Source organism: Ahaetulla prasina, chromosome 1 (genome assembly GCF_028640845.1).
Source record: "Ahaetulla prasina isolate Xishuangbanna chromosome 1, ASM2864084v1, whole genome shotgun sequence".
Lineage (NCBI taxonomy): Eukaryota > Metazoa > Chordata > Lepidosauria > Squamata > Colubridae > Ahaetulla > Ahaetulla prasina.
Genome location: NC_080539.1, coordinates 24,499,607 through 24,522,037, shown reverse-complemented (window position 1 = coordinate 24,522,037; position 22,431 = coordinate 24,499,607). Strand labels below are relative to the sequence as shown.

General features: G+C 41.4%; 1 protein-coding gene across 3 annotated transcripts in view; it reads left to right on the top strand.

Annotated features, from left to right (window-relative positions):
* Positions 1-22,431, top strand: part of AP2B1 (adaptor related protein complex 2 subunit beta 1) — an 88,669-nt gene that overhangs the window by 49,453 nt on the left and 16,785 nt on the right. For 2 of the 3 annotated variants that reach the window (XM_058164453.1, XM_058164455.1), the window contains 6 exons: positions 6,273-6,314; positions 7,589-7,735; positions 8,369-8,514; positions 8,638-8,767; positions 16,158-16,242; positions 17,703-17,789. In XM_058164453.1, coding sequence (XP_058020436.1) covers positions 6,273-6,314; positions 7,589-7,735; positions 8,369-8,514; positions 8,638-8,767; positions 16,158-16,242; positions 17,703-17,789 — 637 coding nt within the window. The remainder of the gene's footprint in view (positions 1-6,272; positions 6,315-7,588; positions 7,736-8,368; positions 8,515-8,637; positions 8,768-16,157; positions 16,243-17,702; positions 17,790-22,431) is intronic. The other variant, XM_058164454.1, reaches the window with a different exon arrangement.

The window sequence follows — 22,431 nt, the reverse complement described above, 5'->3', positions numbered from 1 at the left end:
GTTTAAGCTGAAAAGAATCTGAATACTCTACAAAAGAAGGAGATAAGTCTTAGAGTCAAAAGTAGAATTTGCAGCCCAGTAGATGTGACAGATTCAAAGCCTCTAGCAGCTTCAGTCAGCACAGTTAATAGGGGTTGTAGGAGTCGTCTTCAGCACTTCCTGGAGAGACTGCATATTTCATTACTTCTAATTTATCCAACCAGCCGTCTATGTACCATTTTGATCGCAGTCCAGTTTGCTCTGATACTTGTGGAGTGGAGCAAAGCAAAACCTTGCTCATAAAAGATTTCAGCCTTCTCTGCCAATCATTCCCATCCAAAGAACAATACACTAAAAGGACCAGAAATCTGGGATTCCCCAATATATTTGGCAAACTTGAAATAAAACTACTACTTGTCACCTTTCACTTTGTCTCAGGATTGTTTTCTGTGTTTACCTTATTTGGGTACTGGAGTTTTAGATAACCTCAATTTAATTTAGTCCGGAGGCATTTCAAACTGCAAGGAGTAGAAGGTCATTTGTGTAAGACAGGGACAATACTGTGGTTCTGTGGAGATGCTGAAAATAATATTAAAGATGTCAAAATGTCAGCTTTTAGTATGAAACTGCTGCAGTGATCTGTTTGGAAAGCAGCCGGTGAAATCTCCATGCTAAAAAGAAAGCTGTTGACTTAGATCACTAAAAAGAAAATATTGGCATTTTGCCTCTTTTCTTTGCCTAGTAAAATAGGAATAATTCTTCTGAGATAATTAAAATTTAAAACCAGGAATTCAGATCCAAAGGACTGAGGATGACCGGGATGTGGAGGGCAGGTTGTCATTTGCTTCCATTTTCTGTTCAACTAAAACAGTAGCAGCAGCCCCTGTAAAACATTTCTGGCCCCCAACATGAGAATTTGAACATTTGGGCATTGTCTTAATTCTGTTTTTTGGAATTAAGCAGGAAGACATTTCTCCTTGTATCTCTTATCTCTCCTGCCACCACTAACCATCATTGGGGGAGGGGGGGGTTGATTTCAGCCTGGTTTTTGGTGTTTTTTTTTATTTTGTGGGGAAGAGATGAGTTTTAAGGTTGAAATTGGGAGCATAAGACTTTGGGGATTCAAAAAACTTTAAGTTCCAGTCTTGAAATCGGGCCTAAAATGGTGATTTCAGGCCATTTTTCAAAGTCTTTTTGAGGATGAACTCCCATTCTCATCCTATCATCCCACAAAACATACATAAAAGGCTGAAAAATTCAACCCAGCCTCTTCTGATGATGATACCGCATCACTTCCTCTAACTTTCTGAAAACTTTGGAGCCTTACTTAAGGCTTCTCATCCCCCACACACTGGCTACCTGTGAGTTATAGAAGCCGCCATGGGTACCTGTACCTTTTAATCAGTGGAGGTACTGATAAAGAGGCCATGCACAATTGAAGTATTTTATAAATGTTATAGACTGAGGGACAACAAAATCATACACTGTGGAGGCTAAGAAACAGAAGATGGTTGTTTCAGGAATCAAGACTGGATATGGATCATATTTTAAAACAGGTCCCCAACCTTGGCAACTTTAAGCCTGGTGGACTTTAAGCCTGGTGGAATTCTGGGAGTTGAAGTCCTCCAGGCTTAAAGTTGCCAAGGTTGGGGACCCCTGTTTTAAAATATGGTAGGAGCGAGAGTTCTTTGACTTTGAGTATGGTGAACATCACAAGGCCTCTAAGGTTCGTGGGAGCCAAAAACTGGTGCTGCTGTATTGATCGGATGAAGAAACTTCAGTGAGTTTTAAATTCCATGTCGATGGGATTGAGAAAGAAGTCTGTGAGAAGAGCGGTTTTCGAGCTAGTTAAACCAGAAGCATAATCTAAGCCAGGAGCCAAGATCCTAAGCAGCAGTGGAGAGTCAGGAGTCTAGGACAGGGGTGTCAAACTCGATTTCATTGAGGGCTTCATCGGGATTGTGTTTGGTCTTGGGGGGTGGGGGGCAGCTCAACATCACTCGTGTAGGGGGCGCCTGTAGTGGCCTGAGTGGTCTGCCAATGAAAATGGGCTCCTGAGCTCCGTTTTCAGGTGTGACGGTTTCCTACATCCCTCTGCCAGCTAAAATGGCGCTCGGGAGGGCCGCAAGTGGCCCTCCTGAGCTTCGTTTTCGCTGGCAGGAGGCAGCACAGGCCAGTCCTTTGCTGTTTCCAGGACGGCCCCGCAAGTCAGATGTAAGCACCCCATGGGCCGGATGCAGCCCGCAGACCTTGAGTTTGACACCCCTGCCGTAGGAAGTCAGGAATTGATGCTGTCAGTCCTCACCAAGGAGACCAGTTATAAAAAGCAAATCTGGAGACCAGAATTGTATAATGAATTAAGATTGTCTTCTAAGGACAGCTGTAAGGATTAGGATCATATAGCCACTTATGATGAAGATAACTTTTATTGTCTTTTTTTCTGTATACACAATGGCACGCATTAAAATGAAATTCCAATGCACTGCTCTTGAAAGAAGGAACGCCACCCACCAAACAATGTCATAAATCCCAAGGGTAACAGCAGCAGCATCCAAAAATACCAAGTTATACAAAAATGACACCAAAATTTATATATATATAAGTTGGGGCACTTCATTTGATTTTTGCACACCCAAAAGTTTTTTAGCTACCTGCCCCCCATTGTAGGCGCTCATATTACCTTTTTATTTTATTGATCTAAAAAGTATGTACAGTTTGTCCTTGACTTACGACCACAACTGAGGCCAAAATTTATGTTACTAAGTGAGAAATTTGTTAAATGAGTTTTGCCCTGTTTTACAACTTTTCTTGCCACATTTGTTAAGTGAATCACTGCTGTTGTTAAATTAGTAACACGGTTGTTAAGTGAATCTGGTGTCCCCATCGACTTTGCTTGTCAGAAGGTCATAAAAGGAGCTCACATGACCCCGGGACACTGCAACCATCATAAATGTGAGTCAGTTGTCAAGCATCCGAATGCAATTCACATGACCATGGGGATGCTGCAATAGTCGTAAGTAACTTTGAATGGTCACTAAGCGAACTGTTGTAAGTCGAGGACTACCTGTAAATCATAAATAGCCACAGGTTCTTACTTGATTAAGTCCTGGTCTCTAGTTGCAAAAGTCCCGGTTTCGGTTCTAGACCACAAACTTGCTAACAGGAGACATTGAATTTCTCTCCTCCCCATTACATCATTGTGCAATTCTTGGGGGAGCAGTGTGTGTGTGTGTTTGTGTGTTTAAAAGAGAAGGAGCAAGGAAGTACAGGATTGTAAGAGCCAAGAAACCTTGATTTGTATCTTTCAAGGTTGGCTTCCCAGCCTGTGGCTCTTTTAATGAGATAAACTTGGCACAGGAGCTGATGAAAGCAGATAAAAACATCTGGCTCTATTATGTAGAATTATTCACAAGTTGTTTTGATGCCGCTTTATGTAAGAAGCTCACTTGCCAGCTGATGGGGAGACTGCTTCTCCCCCTTCCCACTTGACTGGGAAACATTCCCCGGTGTACCAGAACCTCTCTGCCTCTTGCCTTCTTCAAAGGGAATCTGACAGGGCCTTTCTTTTTGCTTTCCTTACCTTTGCTATACAAGCCATGCTTTTCTTGGCTACAACATAGCTGTAACTCGAAAAGGGATAATAATCACCCATGATCACTTCTGCAAGAGGAAGTCATAATGGATGAGTATTCCGGGGATTATCCCACTCCATAAACTGTCGAGTTCAGTTTGAAAGAGTGCGAGATCATCTGTTTTCCATCAAGCCATAACTGTCGTTGCTCGAGTCTGATACTGGTACAGATTGCTGTCATTTTTTTTTTTTTTTTGAAATGGGGTCTAAGAGCACAAATCTGTTTCTCAGAGAGTGTCCTTTTCTTCCCCATTGCAGCTGTTTTTACCAGGAGTCATTAGCCTTTTCCTGTTAGTGGGCACCGTTATGTAATCTTATGTGGTGTTGTAGGTGCCAGAAGCTAATTGTAAAACATTTTTTTTTAATTTTTGAAAATCAGTTAAAAAAATGCAAGATACTCCAGGTTTTATTAGGTCTTATTTGAAAAAAAACACTTACCTTGAAATATTTGCTAATGTTCTAATACACCAAAGGTGCTCTTTCAAGAGGCAACTGAACTTTCTGGGTTTTCTTTGAAGATGTTTTGCTTCTCATCCAAGAAGTTTCTTCAGCTCTGACTGGATGGTGGGGAATGAAATATAAATATAAATGGAATATAAATCCTTCCATTCCCCACCATCCAGTCAGAACTGAAGAAGGTCTTGGATGAGAAGCAAAACGTCTTCAAAGAAAAACCAGAAAGTTCAGTTGCTTCTTGAAAAAACATCTTTGGGACAACCATGACCTGGATCAGGGGTCTCCAACCTTGGTCCCTTTAAGACTTGGTCCCTTTAGGCAAAGCTGGCTGAGGAACTCTGGGAGTTGAAGTCCACAAGTCTTAAAGAGACCAAGGTTGGAGACCCCCGACCTGGATAACTGAGAATCTCCATAGGCAATGTTTTAATACATTAGTCAGTTCACTTAAAAATAAATTTTCTGTAAAAAGTTTTTTGCAGGTGGATGGGTACAGTCTACTGTTCTGCTGGTGCTATGGCATTCACAGATGCCACATTACCAATTACTGCCCATGTCTGTGGCAAATCAAGTCCTGTTCAAAGGAAATCTATTGTATCACCTTGACATATCAGAATGGTCCTTGTTTGCTAGTATTTCAGAGGACAGCCGAGGCTCTGTGAAAGTATATGCAGTCTTTTGATTCTTTTATCTTTTTGTTTTCTGAAGCCACCGTCTCTGAAAAAGAACAGCCAACTACAGTAAATTGTCCCATTTTTCTGCCTTCAACCTATTTTCCATTTTGTAGCTTTAAGCATAAAAATCACAAATAGCTGCTGTTAGGCTGGAAAAGGGCTCTATCATAACACTGCAGGAAAGTATACCAAACCGCATATGCCAAATAACAAATTTAATCAATCTTTGGGACTTATAATAATATTCTAAATCAGTGTTTTTTAACTCTGGCCACTGACATCTTAAAGAAATCATCAGTTGTTTATTTAAAAGCAATGCAGAAGTTGCTTATTCCTTAAAATGTGAAAATGCTGCCTCCTTGATTTTATTATAAAAATTACAAACTCAAAATGGAACAATCTGATGCCACTATCTTTTTTTACTGTTTAGCATCAAACCGATACATTGTGAGTTGTAAGATTGCTTTTCACATCCCAGCAGTTCTCATTTCTACTTGGTTATAGTCCCACCCTCTCCTTTGGAAGGAAAAAGGTGTTAATGTTTTATCCTTTGGGGGGGAAATAAAAAAGATATAAAGTGTATGAGGGTGGGTGGGTGTAACATTCAGCCAAGCATCTATGAGCGAAGCTAAATGCATGTTCCATATCTGAGTGCTTGGGTTTGTTCTGTTGGGTAATTGTTCAGAGAGCTGCCAGAAATAGAAAAATCACATGATACCCATTCAAGCAACCTCCACTTTAGGGTGACAATGCTGCGCATATATGTCAGTTTATTTTTGGCCCAGCTTTTTGCTTTTTGTGGATTCTTTGCTCTCAGAACATCAATGGGCTGCTGACGTTGGAGCCCAGGAACACTGGTAGGCAGGCAGGGAATGGCAAGAGGCTGCTGCTGAAACTGTCCCACACAGGAATGGTAGTTAGCAAGAATGGCATGTTCAGAAGAGCTGTCCTTACCCACCACATTGCCTCACCGCCATATTGCCTGAATGAGTAGCATGAATAGGTCTACAAAGGCAAAGCACAAAAAAAACCACTGCTTCTGGAGTGTTGTGAAAAGCCCTGGTTCATGCTAGGTCTGAGAAGTAACCATGACTGTTTGTGAGGTGCCCTTCTCTAGGAACAATGGGGACAAGGCTGAGGGCCGTTTGGCTTTTGAAAATTGTAGCTTGGAGATGAACCCAAGTTCACGTCTGTCTAGGTCTTAGCTGCCACCTTCTGCTGCTGCCCACAAGACCTTGGTGCATATTCTTGTGCTTTCGACCAAATCCCACTTCCCTTCCTGTGGAATTTGCGGGTTTCAAATCTGTGGATCTCTCTGTCCTTGCTGGGTCAATATTCTCTCTGGGCAAACAGATGGGGGACAGGTGGTGTGCCAGGCCTTTTTGGGAACCACATGATCTTTATTTCTTGGCATCTGATAACTTGGCTGTAATGAACTCTTTCTCTTTCCCCTGCCTTTTTCTCTTCCTTTTTTGCCTCTCTCTCTCTTTCTCTCTCTCTCTCTCTTCCTTTTTCTATTCTTTTCTTCCTTGCAGCTTGGCAGTGACCTTGGCGGGGGAATTGGAGGCAGCCCAGCAGTAAGTGCCCTCCATTCATTTTTTTTTCCTTTTCACTTCTGATTGAAAGATTATTATTTATTTGTTGAATTTACATCCCATCTTTCCTTCAGAAAGAGTTCATATTGGCACACATAGTATTTTCTCCTTCAATTTTATTCTTATAACAGTCTTATGAAATAGGCTGAGCTGAGACTTTGTAACCAGGCTTTAAGTTGGCCAATATATTTCAGAATCAGCTGGGGATTTAAAAACAGGATCTCCCTTCCTGCAACTTGTAACTATTAAAATGCACAGACATTCGTTCTGTGGTCTTCTTTTCCCATCCACTCTTCTAAAATCTGTGTAGCTGAGATAAGGCCTACGTTAGACACTTTCAACATGTTCTCTGGATTAAAGCAGAGAACCATCTAAAACACTGAAATAGCGGAAGGAAAAGAAAAGAGAATTTCTACAAGCTCAACTTGCAGAATAGTCAAGAAATTTGGAGTTCTGTTACTGGGGAGATCTGATATCACAGTATATTTTTTCATGTGAAGTAGATACATCACTGCTTGGTCATAGAAGAAAAAAAAACAGAGAACCAAGGAAAACAAGCTGAAAGATTCCCAGGGTTTGTGCAAGACACCAGAGTCATTGTAAACAACCTACTTTCAGGTTTGGTTTGGTCCCAGAGCTCCATAAACCTATAAATGGGAAACATAAGGCATCCAGAGCCATTGGTGTCATTGGTGAGAAATTCCAAACAACTTAAAGCCATTGAATGAACTAGAACTGGTCAACTCATATTCCTAGATTTCCAACGGTCATCAATAACTGTGGATTGCTGTTGTCCTTGGAGCAAAGCGCTCTTCCAATTCTATTAAAATAGGACTCCCTGGATGATCAACAGATCTATTTTGAACACACTAGCTTTGAGCCCATTTCACTACATGGTTTTTGAAGGCTTGGTTATGACTGAGAATTCCTTATGGAATGTTCACTCACCTTCGTCTGATACAATTCCTCATCTTTTAATTGTTGAAGTTGAATGTCCTTGCTTTTCGCTCTTCAGAGTCTTTTGGAGAAGATAGGCTGGCTATTAATGGCTGCTTCAATCACATAGTGATGGGTAGTAGAGATGTGATTTAAACCAGAGAGCACACCAAACGTGCCAATTTAGTACCTTTGATCATTCAGCAAAATGCCAGGAACAAGCTTTAAAATATTCAAAATAGTGTCCAATTTTATGGTTTATTTAATAGAGGTGTCTGTTATGTACCAACTGTTTAAATATCTTCCCTGATTCCTTGCAGGTGGGACAGACCTTCATCCCATCATCCGTCCCAGCAACATTTGCTCCCTCCCCTACCCCAGCTGCAGTCAGCAGTGGACTGAATGACCTCTTTGAACTCTCTTCCGGCATCGGTATGGCCCCTGGAGGATATGTGGCTCCCAAATCGGTATGTGTGAGGAAACATGGACTGTCTTCTTTTGCCAAGGTTGTCTCTTCATCAGTTGTTGTTATTTTTTTTGGCATCCCTCTCTTGTGTTTCACGCTGGCATTGTTTCTGACTAAATAACTCTGCCTTTTGCTTTTTTTGCCCGATGAGCTTCTGCATTCATTACAAATTCATTTAGTACTACAGTGAAAAGTTTTAAGTGAAACCAGGATGGTGGTTCTGGGTATTGTGTTTTGTTTTGTTTTGTTTTGTTACGGCACAAGCATACTGGTTTGGGAATTCTGGAAGCTGAAGTCCACATGTCTTCAAGTTGCCAATTACAGCATGCTATTTCCTCTTTAAATCCCCTTCTTTTCCTGCCAAACTATTGTGGACTTTGTTCAGAGTGCTGTAAATGGATTTTGAGGCATTTCCTCTCCAGCTTTTCTAAATCAGCTGGAAAGAATCTATGCTACCATCTGAGATTCAATCATCATTATATACCAATACATAAAATGGATTTGAAGTGGATAGGCCAAACATACCCACTCAACATTACTGTCTATCATGATAAAGAAATCTCACTGGAATTATTCTGATGCTTTATGACCCCAATTTTGCTTGCTCTAACTGCTAGTCCTCATGACTTTATAGGTCTGGTTGCCAGCTGTGAAAGCCAAAGGCCTGGAAATTTCTGGAACCTTTGGCCATCGGCAAGGACATATCTACATGGATATGAGTTTCACCAACAAGGCTCTTCAACACATGAGTGACTTTGCCATTCAGTTCAACAAGAACAGGTTAGGCCTTGGAGTCAACTAAATGCCCTTTTTGTTGCACACTTTATCTTTTTTTGGCTTCTCTGTTGAATGTTACACTTTCTTTCCTCTCTCTCTCTCTTTCTCTCCTCCCTAACCATCCAGCTTTGGAGTCATCCCCAGCACCCCACTGGCCATTCACACTCCTCTGATGCCAAATCAAAGCATTGACGTTTCTCTTCCGCTCAATACTTTGGGGCCAGTCATGAAAATGGAACCTCTGAACAACCTTCAGGTAGGAACACTGAGTCTGGGGAGATGGAGGAGAAATTAATCAAGACTTTGGAGATTTGCACTTTAATACAAATTAAAATTAAGAGTTGGGGATGGGAGCAAAAGTGGCTGAATAATCAAGGAACTGTCAGATCCCTTTCAAGTGATGTGGTGGCGGGGAGTTGTTGTGTTTTGTTTTGTTTTTCTTATAAAACAAGAAGCTGTTCTTGGAACAAAACAATTTAGCTTCAGGCAAACTATTCAGTTCAGGCTAAACAAAAACAACGGAATTTGGTGTATCTACTTTCTGGACTTCATTGTAGCAATGATCAGTATATGAAAAGGCTTTTAAAAATGAGATATTCTGGCTAATTTACCTAAGTTGATGTTAGAATTTTCTTAAAATATGTAATTTGTTGGTGGGCCCATTCCATGCCCGATGCTATGATATAAGGATTGGGTCTACATATCATCTAAACCAAAACCAGATTGTGTTGTGACTGAGCTTCCGAGATGACTGAATTTTATGGGAAGATAAGGATTGCATATTCTCCTGTGCAATGTTTCTGAAAACTAATTTTTATTTATTTGTGTGTGTGTGTGTGTATGTATGTATTCAGTTTGTATGGCTGCCCATCTCAGTGACTCTCGGCAGCGAACAATCTTAAAAGAAATTTAAAAACAAACGTTCCAGTTTGCTCTGCCCATTCCACATCTGTGTCTTAACTAAGCACCAGGCTTCCGAGTTGGTTCTGGTACTGTAATAAATAATAGCCTTCTACACAATGGTTTCTATTTCAGTATACAGGCAAGCTGTGACTCTTGTTGAACTTCTCTTCCCCCTCCCAGCCCTCCTTTAATAATCTTTCTATGGTATTCCCCACAGGGAATCTTATTAACCATAAAAAGGACCGTTTTCTTCAGCACTTCTGTCCTGTGTTATGAATGAACCTACTGACAGGCAGCTAGAAATAGTGCTGCCTTGATGTGGAAGCTCCTGGCTGGGATTGAGAACAAGAGGAGATGCAGCTGTGTAGCTGCTTTTACAGAGGCAGGGAGTTTGTGAGCAAAAAAAAAACAAACCTTCTTAACTGGGAAAATAAAAAAACATAAAACAGGCTCCAGTTTCAGCCTGTTTACCTCAGTATATTCAGACTAAGTGAATATTTTTCCTCATTTAACACCAGTGCTCTTCTGGTTTTATTTTTAGAAAGCCAACAGATTAAATGTTATCTACATATCCTCCATATTCAGAAGCAGTCTGAATCTGCAGTTGTTGCTGGAGAAGAAGATAGCGGGGTGGGTGGATATTTTTTTTAAGGCTGTGTAGATTTAATAAAAGTTTCTAACAAGGAACTGGATGAGCCTCCAGTCTGAGTCCATACATGAACTCTTAGATTTGTGTTTATTTTGTCACATAAAATCTGAATATTTATAAACGTAGCCAAACACTTACATAGTGGGTGCCCTCAGAGATGCTAAGGAGTGAAAACTCCTTGTAATAAAATAATATTTGGGGCTTTTAGTCAAAGCCAAGAAGACTTCCAGGCAGAGCATATTTCAAAGTGTGGGGCTATCACTGAAAAGTACCGACTCTTTAGTACAGGGGTGTCAAATGGATTTCTTCGAGGGCTGGATCAGCATTGTAGTTCTCCGTGGGCGGGGGGCTGGACAGATGCCTCCTGCAGCACCCTGCCAGCCAAAACGAGGCATGGGAGTCCACGCACCCCCACCTCCCATGCCTTGTTTTTACCCTTCAGTCCATTGCCTCCTGCAACACTCTGCCAGCCTTTTTCAGCCTATTTTTGGCCAACAGAGTGCTGCAGGAAGCCATGGAGGGTAAAAACAAGGCGCGGGATGGGGTGGGGATCCTTTGATATTTTCAGGCCGGCCCCACATGCCGGATTTTAGCACCCCACGGGCCTTGAGTTTCCCACCCCTGCTTTTGTGGATACCCCCTGCACTTTGCAACTTTTGAGACTATATTAGGATTCATGTTTGGCAGGACAGCCTATGATGTATCCCTATTACGCAATATTGGGCTTAAGAGGTGATCAACTTCAGGCTGAATTGAGGCTGGAATCTTAACTGTCAGTGCAGCGACATAAAAATTCAGGAACTCTTTGACTTACAACCACAACCGTGGCTAGAACTTCCATCCCTAAGCAATATGGTTGTTAAAGTGAGTAATCACATGACCATCTCCAATTTTACAACCCTTTTTGTCAGATCCGTTAAGCGAATCCGGCTTTCCCCATTTTTTTGTCGGAAGCCAATTGGGAAGGTTGCAAATGGCAATCCCATGGCCTGGGTGCTGTAGCCATCATAAATGCACCTAGCACCCAACTTGCGATCATGTGACTAGAGGGATGCTACAGTGGTCATAAGTGTCAGGGCCTGTTGTAAGTCACTTTTTTCAGTGTCAGTGTGACATTGAAAGGTCACTAAACAAATGGCCATAAATCAAGGACTATTGGGAATAATTCTACAGTATCCAATTTCTCCAACTGAAAGTCTGGCCACTGTATGTCCTACAAGCTGCAGCTTCCAGTTCATTTTCAAAGACAGCCCTGCACAAGCAGTCTAATTTAAATAGGGCAATCAGGGCTTCCTGGAATAGGGATGACCTAACTGGCACATCGGTCACAGCTACACACAAAGATTAACAGAACAGGTAGCAATAACAATAGCACTTTGACTTACATACCGCTTTACAGTGTTTTTACAGCCCTCTGTAAGTAGTTTACAGAGTCAACATATTTCTCCCAACAATTTGGGTCCTCATTTTATCCACCTCGGAACGATGGAAGGCTGAGTCAGCCTTGAGCCTGGTGAGATTTGAACTGCCAAACTGCTGGCAGCCAGCAGTCGGCAGGAGTAGCCTGCAGTACTGCACTCTAACCACTGTGCCACCGTGGCTTATAGGATAGGATAGGGATAGGAATAGGAATCAGTTGGAAAGGACCTTGGAGGTCTTCTAGTCCAGCCCCCTGCTCAAGCAGGAAACCCTATGCCATTTCAGACAAATGGTTGTCCATTTTCTTCTTAAAAAGAGATAGATAGATAAGCTGCTTATGCCAAAACAGCAACTCTTCTTGGTAGGTTTTATTCCAACCTTGTTTCCCCCGCCATTCAATCCCAGGATATAAGTAAATGAATTAGAAAGAAATGTGACAGAGCTGTCTTCCTTACTGGAGTGTTATGAAAGCAGGGGAGTTTTTAGTAAGAATTTGGATGGAGAAAAGAGCCCAAATATATCCATTATGGTGATTTGTTTTCTTAGGTGTTACACTATTTATCTGAAGATACTGCAAGGGGCAGCCCCACAAGCAGATACAGAAGTTTAAACCAAGCCACATGCTGGCTTAGCTGACTGTGTCTCTCCAGGAGGTCCTTGTTCAAGAATCCTGTGTTTTGGATGGAATTAGTTGCTGTCAAACAGGAGGACTCAGAAATGTCATTGTTACCCAAGAATCTGTTAATGATAGAAGAATTTTCTGTTCCCATTTATCTTTCTTTCTTTTTTTAAATCCCCTTTGAAAAAGCAGCTTGTGCATGTAGCTGATTCAGCTTCAAGGGAATTAATGTGTGCAGAAGCAATTCTGGAGAAAGGATTGTAGATATTTAAATATTTTGACCCTTTCGCCCTTTTTTCTACTCTCTTCCTTCCTGCTTATTTTCTTGCCCTTCTTTATTAACACTGGGCAGATCTGGGATGGGAAAGCGACACCACAAAATTTGTATTGCCTTTCATGGTTTCCTTGCCATCGTTCACATGTTCTACATTTGAGCCAGATTGAATTAATGTGACATGATATTTCTTGTATGTCCGTCCATTCCCTCCCCCCACTTTCAGGCAGACAGATTCTTTGTTCCAATCTTGTTCAAGACTCATATATTTGCTCTCCAGGGACAGAGGTTTGCTGTTTTGTTTTGTTTTGATTTGATTATTATTTTTTTTGATAGCATGCTGCGAAGTCATTTTAAATTCTGGCAATCATGTGGATAGATATTCTTCGTAATAGTCTTTCGGGTCTTCCAATGATGTTCCCATCACAAGTGTAACTGAAGCCTTTCAGTTGATGCCTAAAAGAAGGAGCAGGGAATGCAATGTTTTCATGCAGTTGTCATCACAGAAAGATGCATGTAGATCAGGGGTCTCCACCCTTGGCAACTTTAAGACTTGTGGACTTCAATTCCCAGAATTCCTCAGCCAGTTTGCTGGCTGAGGAATTCTGGGAGTTGAGGTCCACAAGTCTTAAAGTTGCCAAGGTTGGAGACCCCTGACGTAGATGGCTGTGTCATCCCATTAGAAGATAAGAGTTAGTTCAGTATTGTTGTAGTTTCTTTCTCTGGAAAAAAAAAAGTACTAGATAGATGAGGGATTTCCATACTATTCTCAGAACATATAAGAATTCCTTGGAAGTTTACTTTTTGTAGTATTATTATGGCTGTGGACTACTCCAAACATAAATTTATGGTATATTCAATACTTACAAGTTACTCTTGTTGATGACAGCATGATAGTTGAATTCCTTACCTGTGGAAATTTCCTGGCTCCTTGCTTTCTGTTTTTCAAAGTATAGTAGTAAGTTGGCTTATCGACTTGTTAATAAAGTTGGAGAAAACAAAGTCATAATTGGAAAGTAGAAAATTACACCGTCCCAAATTCAGTAGCAAAGAAAGAACAGTTGGGGTTTTTTTTATTCATAACGAATGAGTACATTTTCTCTGTACTCAAAATTAAGTGAAACTAAAATCCAGAAAAGTAATGTGATCAGAAGTCTGACATTAAAAAATGCATTTGGCAATTTTAAATAAAACATAGATATTGATCCCAAACAATTAAAGTTGTAAAAACTTTTAATAGTGACATCTTAGGGTCAATAATAAAAATATCTATACTAATCTTATTCTGATTTTAAAGATGTAGCACTGTCGCTTTCTAATGCTTTACCCTTCGTATTTTAGAATTCAGCTTGCAAATCTGTTGTCTAAGGATACTCAGATTGAGTCCCCAAAATAATAAGATCCTGAAGATCTTGCCATAATAAAACATTGGAGGATCCCTAATCTTTGTTGCAGAGTTGTTCAAGATTTCCTTGGCAATTGCCTTTAGGGCAGGAAAAGCTTCTGGGTAGCAGACACTTTGAAAACTACTGAAACGTGTTTGATTAAAGCAGTCAAAGGGGATAAAAATATGTTCTTGAAAGCTCTTGCGGAGCACTTGGCAATTTGAACGTGAGCTCTTGGGGCAGCAAAAGGTCTCTTAGGGAAAGTGGCTCAGAGCTGATTGTAGCATGTAAGGCTGGATGTGCAAATCTACCTTGTCACTTAGTTACATTTACTTAACAAAGAGTTGCATGGGGAATGAAACTCTCTATCTTGGGTTTTAAACCTCTTGACTCAGTATGTCTTCTGCATTGATTTTCATGCATAATTCTGCCTATTCCGCAATGCTTTTTCTAGACTAGCATTTCTCAATTTCAGCAATTGGAAGGCGTGTAGACTTCAACTCCCAGAATTCCCTCAACACCATGGATGGCTTGGGAATTCTGGGAGTGTCAGGGTTCCAAGTAATACACCCATTGCAAACAGAACTCCAAGGCAGGTTGATTCCTCAAAGAACAGTTTTATTAGGAGATACCATCTTGATACAAACTGGTGGAAAGCCAACTCTGAGACTTCCCGCGCTTTCCACCTCATTAAAAAGTGAAAAAGTTTCCTGTTTTCCCAAACAATAAGTCATGTTGTCCAATTTGGGTGCTGGCTGGTTGCCTGGTTACCTCTCTCCTCCTCTCTGGCCAGCCAGCAGTTGGAATGTCCTTGACTCATAAGAGAACTATTTTGTTTTGGCTACAAAACTCCAGCTATCACTATTCCCCCCCTCCCCCCAGCTCCAGGGTGTGTCAAGCCTGAAGCCATGTGAAAAGAAATCCCGATAGAAAAAAATCTACAAAAAAGAAAATGACATAGTTGCAATCAAAAGCAGAACAGCATAAACCTGATTTATGGCAGGTTCCCTAAAATCATGGTGAAATCTTTGTCAGTACTGATATTGGCTATTAAATCCCTAGTATATATCAAGTTGATGGTATAATGGCTTTTTTTTGGCAGTGTAATTTTTCAGGTTTCAGCTCAAACAAATTTGGTTGAGCTGAAAATCTTGGTCTCCCTATTCCAATGTTGTCACCATATCATCCTTTCTATTGTTGCTGGAAGCCCAAATAATTAATTAAAACACATCTTGAAGGTAAAACCTGCATGGCCCTACCTTAAAGAAAACAGTAGAGCTACTTTGTGGTTCAGGTTTACCAGCTTTCTTTTGGTCTGCAGCGGAATATTTTTGCCTTGTCTCTTAGCTGAGACTCGGAGAAAATGAGAAGCAGCCAGAAATGACCCAACTTGTAGGGAAGGAATGGAGGAATTAATTAGCAGGCTGTGTTAATTGATTCCAAATAAATCCTCACATACTGATTTAGGATTATTTGAAAAATGAACACTGTTGTTCTTCTGCTTGTCTTCCAATCATGTCTGAATGCCAGCTTCTTCTCTTTCTATTCCTGCTGGGTACCCAGAACACTCATCAGTGGGAAGGGACAGAAAACTTCTGATGCCAATTTAGACATTCCCTATCAAAGAGGTTGGAAAAAACATAGACGGGCTTTCTCTTGGCACTTCCAGATTCAGTCCTTACAAGATCCGGGTTGGCATTCTGAATGTTTGTTCCTAATCCTTTTCCAAGCTGAAGATCTTAGATTTAATTATGCAGGCATTGCTGTATGCTAATGTTCCTCAGCACCTCTGCCCAGTTCTGGGTGATCTTCTAAAATGTGCCCATGTGCAAATGTGGTTTCCTCAGGTCAGAATTAATTTTGAGTTAATTCTGATACAGGTTATATGGTAAATGTCAAATAATAGAGTACGACAGTCACCTAAATGTGATTTGGCCACATTCCTTGGTTTACAACGGAGAAGTGGGAAAGCCAAGTCTGTTTTTCTTTTTTAGTAGTTTAAAATTCTTTAACTCCAAAATGCTTGCCCAGATTCCAGACATTTTTTCCTAATTTTGGCATTTTAAAGAATGTATGCTTGTGTATATTCATACAAATAATATAAATGTACTTAAAGAGTATCTCAGGAAATGGATCCTCACACAAGACCTATATGTATAGAAGGGTTTCTGCAGCAAGCAAGCTTGGGGTTTAATGGCTCTGAATTATTTGGACGAAATAATAGCAGTGCTATTGTTTGAGGGTCTTGCCTTCCCCACCAGGAAAGGGTTTTGTATTCTTGTTATCTATTTATTTATACCATATTGACTTTTTAAAAAATCTTTTAGGAATCAGAGTGGAGAAATTGCCTTTTTTTTCTTTTAAAAATAGCAAATTAATTTTTCTCTTTTGGGGCAGGTGGCTGTAAAGAACAACATTGATGTTTTTTACTTCAGCTGTCTTATTCCCCTCAATGTGCTTTTCGTAGAAGATGGCAAAATGGGTGAGTGTGGTATACCTGGTTATTAATAGGCCCTGAGGGAATTTAAGGGAGGGATGGGAGGTGTATCATGGAAGGACAGTCACTCTCCTAGGTAGAGGACAAACAATAAATGAAGTACTGCAGCATTTGCTGTGTAAACCTACAGAGTCCAAACTGGTTTTCCCCAATCAAGGAAATATAGCCTTCATCTCCCAAAATTCTCCCAACAATATGGCCATTGGCCATTGAAGTCTTACATTGCTTGTCCACAATGAGGATGCTGATTTCTGACAGCTGTTTCACCATATACCTTTTAAATTACTCTTTAAAATTGTTCTAGCACACACTGCCCTTTTACTCCTACAGTAATTGGGCCAAGTGGAGGCTGGATATTTGGATCTGAAAAACTTTATTTTCACTCCTGCCCAATTTTCAAAGATCAGGTTTTGATGAGAGGAATCTCTAATCCCAGATTCCATCTTCAAATTATAATTCAGCAAGGGGAGACATGGAGGACTTTTATTTATGTTATATGCATTTACACGGCTGTTCAATTGACCTATGAGTCCTGATGGTAGGAATCCATACGAAACATAACAAATGTTAAAAACAAATTATCTGTTTCCTGCCTTTATTATTTTTATAAATAAGATGGCAAGCATATATTCAACACACCTTCTTCCTTCTATTATGCCCACAATAACCCTATGAAATGAGTTGGGCTGAGAAAAGGTGACCGGCCCAAGATTACCCAGCTGGCTTTCATGCCTAAAGTGGGATTAGAACTCACGGTTTCTTGCTTTGTGGCCTGGTGCCTTAACCACTAGACCAAAAAGGCTCTCATTACACTAAAAGAACAATGTGTCTCTGGAGGAAAGCCAAATAACAATCACTTACACGAAGTGCTCAACTTAGCAATTGTTCAAAGTTACTATAGATCGCTTCCCACCCCAGCAAAGCTAATTATGGCCCAGTTTCAGAATTACAGGTGCTGCAGTATACCTATGGTCACAAGTACAACATTTGGGTAGATTCACCCTACTGCCAGCCATTTCTCATCTCGCCAGGTCCCTGCAGGCCTTTCCCAATCTATATTTTCCTCCTCAACCCCACCTCCTCTTCCCCCTGTCATCAATCACTCACTTCCCTTTTGTAGATCTCTGGAGCTCCACAGCTTGTGTTGGAGAAAGGAAGGAGGCTGCTCTACCCCTCAACATTCCTAGGTTGCATGGTGCCATTTCATAAATTGTGGCCACTTCAAAAATGGGCCTCTGAAGGGATACTGAGGGGTGGAACAGTCTCCTCCCCTTCCTCAATGCAATCTCTGAAGCTCTACAGAAAATATGCTGGAAGAGAGTGCTGTTGTTAATATTTGGGATGCTACATCACTTAGCCCTTAAAGTGAGGGAGAGGGAGGAGACTCTCAAACAGCTCCCTGTAGAAATATGGAAAACTCAGTTTTACGGTTTCTGATCCTATAGAACGCCAAGTTTTCCTCGCCACATGGAAAGACATCCCAAATGAAAATGAACTTCAGTTCCAAATTAAAGAATGTCATCTGAATGCTGGTAAGTTGAATTTTTCCCCCGAAAAAATATCTCTTTAGCTTTGCCTAAAACTGCCAGTTTTGATATGTGACTCATGATTTGGATTGGTGTAGCACTTGACTTTTATGACACGTTGTGCCCCATGGATATGGATGGACTCCAGTGGAAGCTTAAGGAGTTTCCTAGTGATTGGGGTGGGGGTAGGGGGGCAGTTTCTTTAGTTCTCTGGTTGACCACTGGCAACAAGAGGTGATCCAAGCTCCTGACAAAATCATGCTCAGTCAGACTTTTTTTGTTCCTCAATTATGGGTAGCTCCTCAGTTTATCAAGGAGCTTCAAGAGGCGCAGCACCAGAAGTTATACCCAAAGAGCAGGTAGAGAAAAATGATTTTAAAAATGGTACAAACTCAAGTTTGAACCTATATGAGATCAGTAAGGGAGATGAGGTATACATATTTCTTCTCCCTTAATTGCTTCATTGGGGTGCAATTCAGCAGCCTATTTAGGATTGAAAACTTCCTGTTGGAGATAGTTGAGCAGGAAGGTCTCCTCCTGGGCTGTTGTGACTATTGTGCACAACACTTTGATAACCTCACTCAGATTTGCCAGAGCCTTGGAGTCTAATGTAGTGATTAGAACATTATCTTTGTCATTAACTGAGTTTCTTTTTGGCCTGCGTGTTCCAATCGGTGGACAGAGTTAATATAACTTCTGCCACCTGTGCTATAAGTCTGTGCCTTTCCTGGTTGTTTATGGGGCAGGGGAAGGTGTCAAGGTTGCAGCTTTGAAAGAGGCTGTGATACTCCTGCTCCTCAAGAGGCCCTCCTTGGATTCAGCCATATTGGACAACTGTAAACCTGTTAGCCTTTCCCTGGAAAGTCAGCTGCAAAGGACTCTAGAGAAAGTGGATTATCTGAATCATTTCAGTCCAGTTTTAGCCATGGGGCATGTGATTGAAATGGCATTGGTTACACTGGTAAATGACTTGTTGAAACCAGGTGTTCTGACCCAGCCTTAGCAGAACTAAGAAACAGACTCCTTGTCACGAAAAAACCTTCTTTATTTAACTACTGTGAATTCATGGCATTGACACACAGAAAAGTCCAGGCAATAATCCTCCCAAGGATTAATTGCAATAACAGACCTTATCAGTCCTTGGATAATTGCCAGGCCAAGAGCTTCCAGTCGCAAAGCTGTAAATTAATTCCTGGCAAGAAGTCGCTGAGGCATGAACCACCATAAGCAAAGAAATATGAATTTTTGTCTCCTGCAACCACCATTCCTCTTTTGTTTCTATTTATTTCCCAGCCAGGGAGGGGCCATTCAGTGTCCACGTGTGCCTTTCTTCCTGAGTCGGCCCCTGTTCCTCAGTTGTTCTCCTCTCCTTATAGCTCTGTGCATATGCGCATCTGGAACAGGCCCCAGCTGTTCTTCTTCCCCACTTATCTCCGACTCTGAAGGCAGGTGGGAAATGTCGGAGGGCCCTGGCTCTATCTCTGCTTCCGATGTAGAGCATCCATTAGAACCTTCCCCAGATTCCAAGACTGGCCCAAGTTCCTCCCCAACCTCCTCATCGTCCGAGTCTGCCACCAGCTCTGCTGGCAGCTGGCGGGCCACAACACCTGGGTGGGGGAAAGCATCTCTTGCAGTTCTATTAAACTTCTCAGTGCCTTTCAGTATTATGGTATCCTACTGGACAACTTGCTTAGGTTAGAGATGAAGGAAGTTTTGCATGTCTCAATTCCTTCCTGAGTGGATGGTTCCAATCTGTGGCAGTTGTGATTCAGTTCAGTGGCCACACACCTGATGTATGTCACAGAGTTCAAGTTTACTTCCCTGTTATTTATGATCTAAATCAGGAGTGTCAAACTCTCATCTCATGGGCCAGATGCGTCAAGCACTGGCCACCCCCACCTCCATTTTAGCGAAGGGGGGGAAAAGTCACAATACGTCATGTACAACGACGTGACGACACGAGTTTGATACCCCTGATCTAAATGAAGCCACTGGGAGAGATCATCCTTCTGTTCAGGATGCAGTAACATTAATATGCCAATTGTACATTAACTACCCCATGCTGGTTCAGTGATGCAGTGCTGGTCTTGTCTTGGTGTCAGGAGAATGAGAGGGTCTGTATGGGGAGTAATAAACTGAAATTAAATATTAACAAGATGGAGTCACTCTTGATCCATCAGGATTCCTCTTGTCTCTCAAAAGGAAGGCACCACCCCTGAGAGAGCAGGTATGTGACTTGGATAACATCGTAGGCATTGTAGGAGTAGAATGAGTAATTGAAGACAGTGGCCAAAGGATCTTCACCTAGTTTTTTCATCCTTTTATCTGGACCATAATGATCTTACTACACTCAGTAATACATGTCTCCATTGCTACCTGCCTAAATCGCAATGCATTCTAAAATAGCTGAGAAACTTGCAATTAATGCAAAATGTAGCCGATTATTGACTGACAACATTGTAGCTGTCAGAACGTATAACATCAGTGTTGCATGTCCTCCATTGGCTTTATGTAGGTTTTGATGTGCAATTCAATCCGTTGATTTTAATCTATATATCCTGGCATGTAGTTGCTTATTGGTCCACCTCTTTCAACCAGAATTCGCTCAGCTGAACTGCTGTTCTCAGAAAAAGCTGTTAATTGATCCCTATTCCCATGAAATGAGGGGAGCTGATGGCAGGAATGGCTGTTGGACTGTTGCAGCACCAGCCCTGTGGAATGATTTCTGTTCACACTGAGCCTCTGTTGTCTATTTTCTACCACTAAGGCACCTTGGGTTTGAGTGGGAGTGGAAGGGCAGAGAAAGGCATGCAGTGGAGATGCAACTTGTGAGAGAATAAGATAGGAACACTTTTTCAGTAAATAAAAATGGAGCACAGCACTTTATTTGTAAGTATGTCCATCTGACTAGACAGAAGGAGAAAGAATAAGCAGAATACGCAATATCTTCTGGAAATGGAAGGTTTTATGGGGAGACAAGTGCTATTTCCATAAATTGGACTTTGCAACCAGTTATGTCCCTGTACTATAAAAAAAATGTGAATGAGGGACCCTGCCCAGAAATCGTTTTGCTAGAGACCCCCACCCCCATTTTCAAAACATCAAATATGCTTGACCAAAAAGCCACTAATATAAAGCACATTTTAATAAAGGGATGAGGTCATTTCATCTGTCAGACTTTATCTGTAACACAGTGTATTTAAATTATGCTATATTGCTGATAGGAAAGTTTGCCTGAAATTCAGTGTAATCTGGGTCAATGTGTGGCCTTGGCCCTCACAAAGCACAACTTATGTTTTATGTGGAAATAAGTGGTATTGTCAAGACATTTTTAATCTTTAAAGCTATCATGCATCTGCAGCCATCTCCAAGCATCTTCCTCTGCTTGCATGGGGTTACTTTATTATTGGAACTCGGAGAATTAGAATGCCAAAGAGATCCCACTCCAGACAATACATGCTTGAAACCGTACAGAAAGAGAGAAAGAATGTTTCCCATTGTTACAACAGATGCGAGCAGCCATTTGGTTCCAATAATGCATAACAGGTGAGAGTATGTCCCATACAGAGCAGGTCTTGAGTTCTATTTTTTCTTCACCTCTGAGGAGCCTCCTGTTGCCCACCTCTTCATTACAAGTTCCTTTTCTTAGGAAATCATCAGCTGAGCTTCTGTAGATTTTCTTGCCAACCTTATTGCTCCCAGCAGAGTAGTACACATCTAGCTGGCAATATTGCTGCTGTCTCTGTCTTTCTCCTGCAAATCTTGGCAGCCCCAATCTTCAGACACCAGCAAGTGGGGAGGGGGAGCAGGAGGAAAAGGCAGCCCAGAAAACCTCTCTTAATTGCTGTGAGAGCAAAACATCGGCTCGGGAGATGGGGGAAGCCAATCCAATGAAATAAAATCTTGCTTATTGCACATGACCCATTTTCCACGTTCTTCACAAACTGAGTGAGACTGGCAGATTCCCACACACGCTGTCACTTCCCCAATGAGAGCTCACTTTTGAAAGGCTTCACTTCCCACCACCTTTTTTGTTATGGGCGAGGAAGCTCATTATCGGGGGAACGTGGCTGTTTTCAGCCTTTGAAACGCTGGAAAGTTTTCAATCACAGGATCCAAAGTTGTCCTGCAGCAAGATTGGAATCACCCAAACTGATCTAGTCAAATCAAGATTCAGATGAGGAACTGTGCAAATGCAGGTTCTAGATCAGGGCTGTCAAACTCGCAGCCCACGGGCAAGATGCCTCATGCGCTGACCCTGCCCACACCCAGTTTAGCAAAGGGGAGGAAAAGTCCTGATGTGTCACGTGATGCTGCCGTGATGACGCGGGTTTGACAGCCCTGTTCTAGATGAAGGGTTTTTTTCAAACGTGGCAACTTTTAAGATGTGTGGACTTCTGCTCTCTGAATTCCCCAGCCAACTAGGGATACACCATCTATTTGTGTATCATTTTTGTTTTCTTATCTAACTTCCCAAGTTTTTTTCCCCTACATAAAAGTGTAAATAGAATATGTTCCTTACATTGATCTTTTTATCTGGTTGAATGACTTCAAGGTAAAATATGGCTAACATATTCAGTTGACTAATTTTTGAAGTTTAATCCATGTATTTGACATCAGCAATTCACGGTCTGTTGCACAATGTACA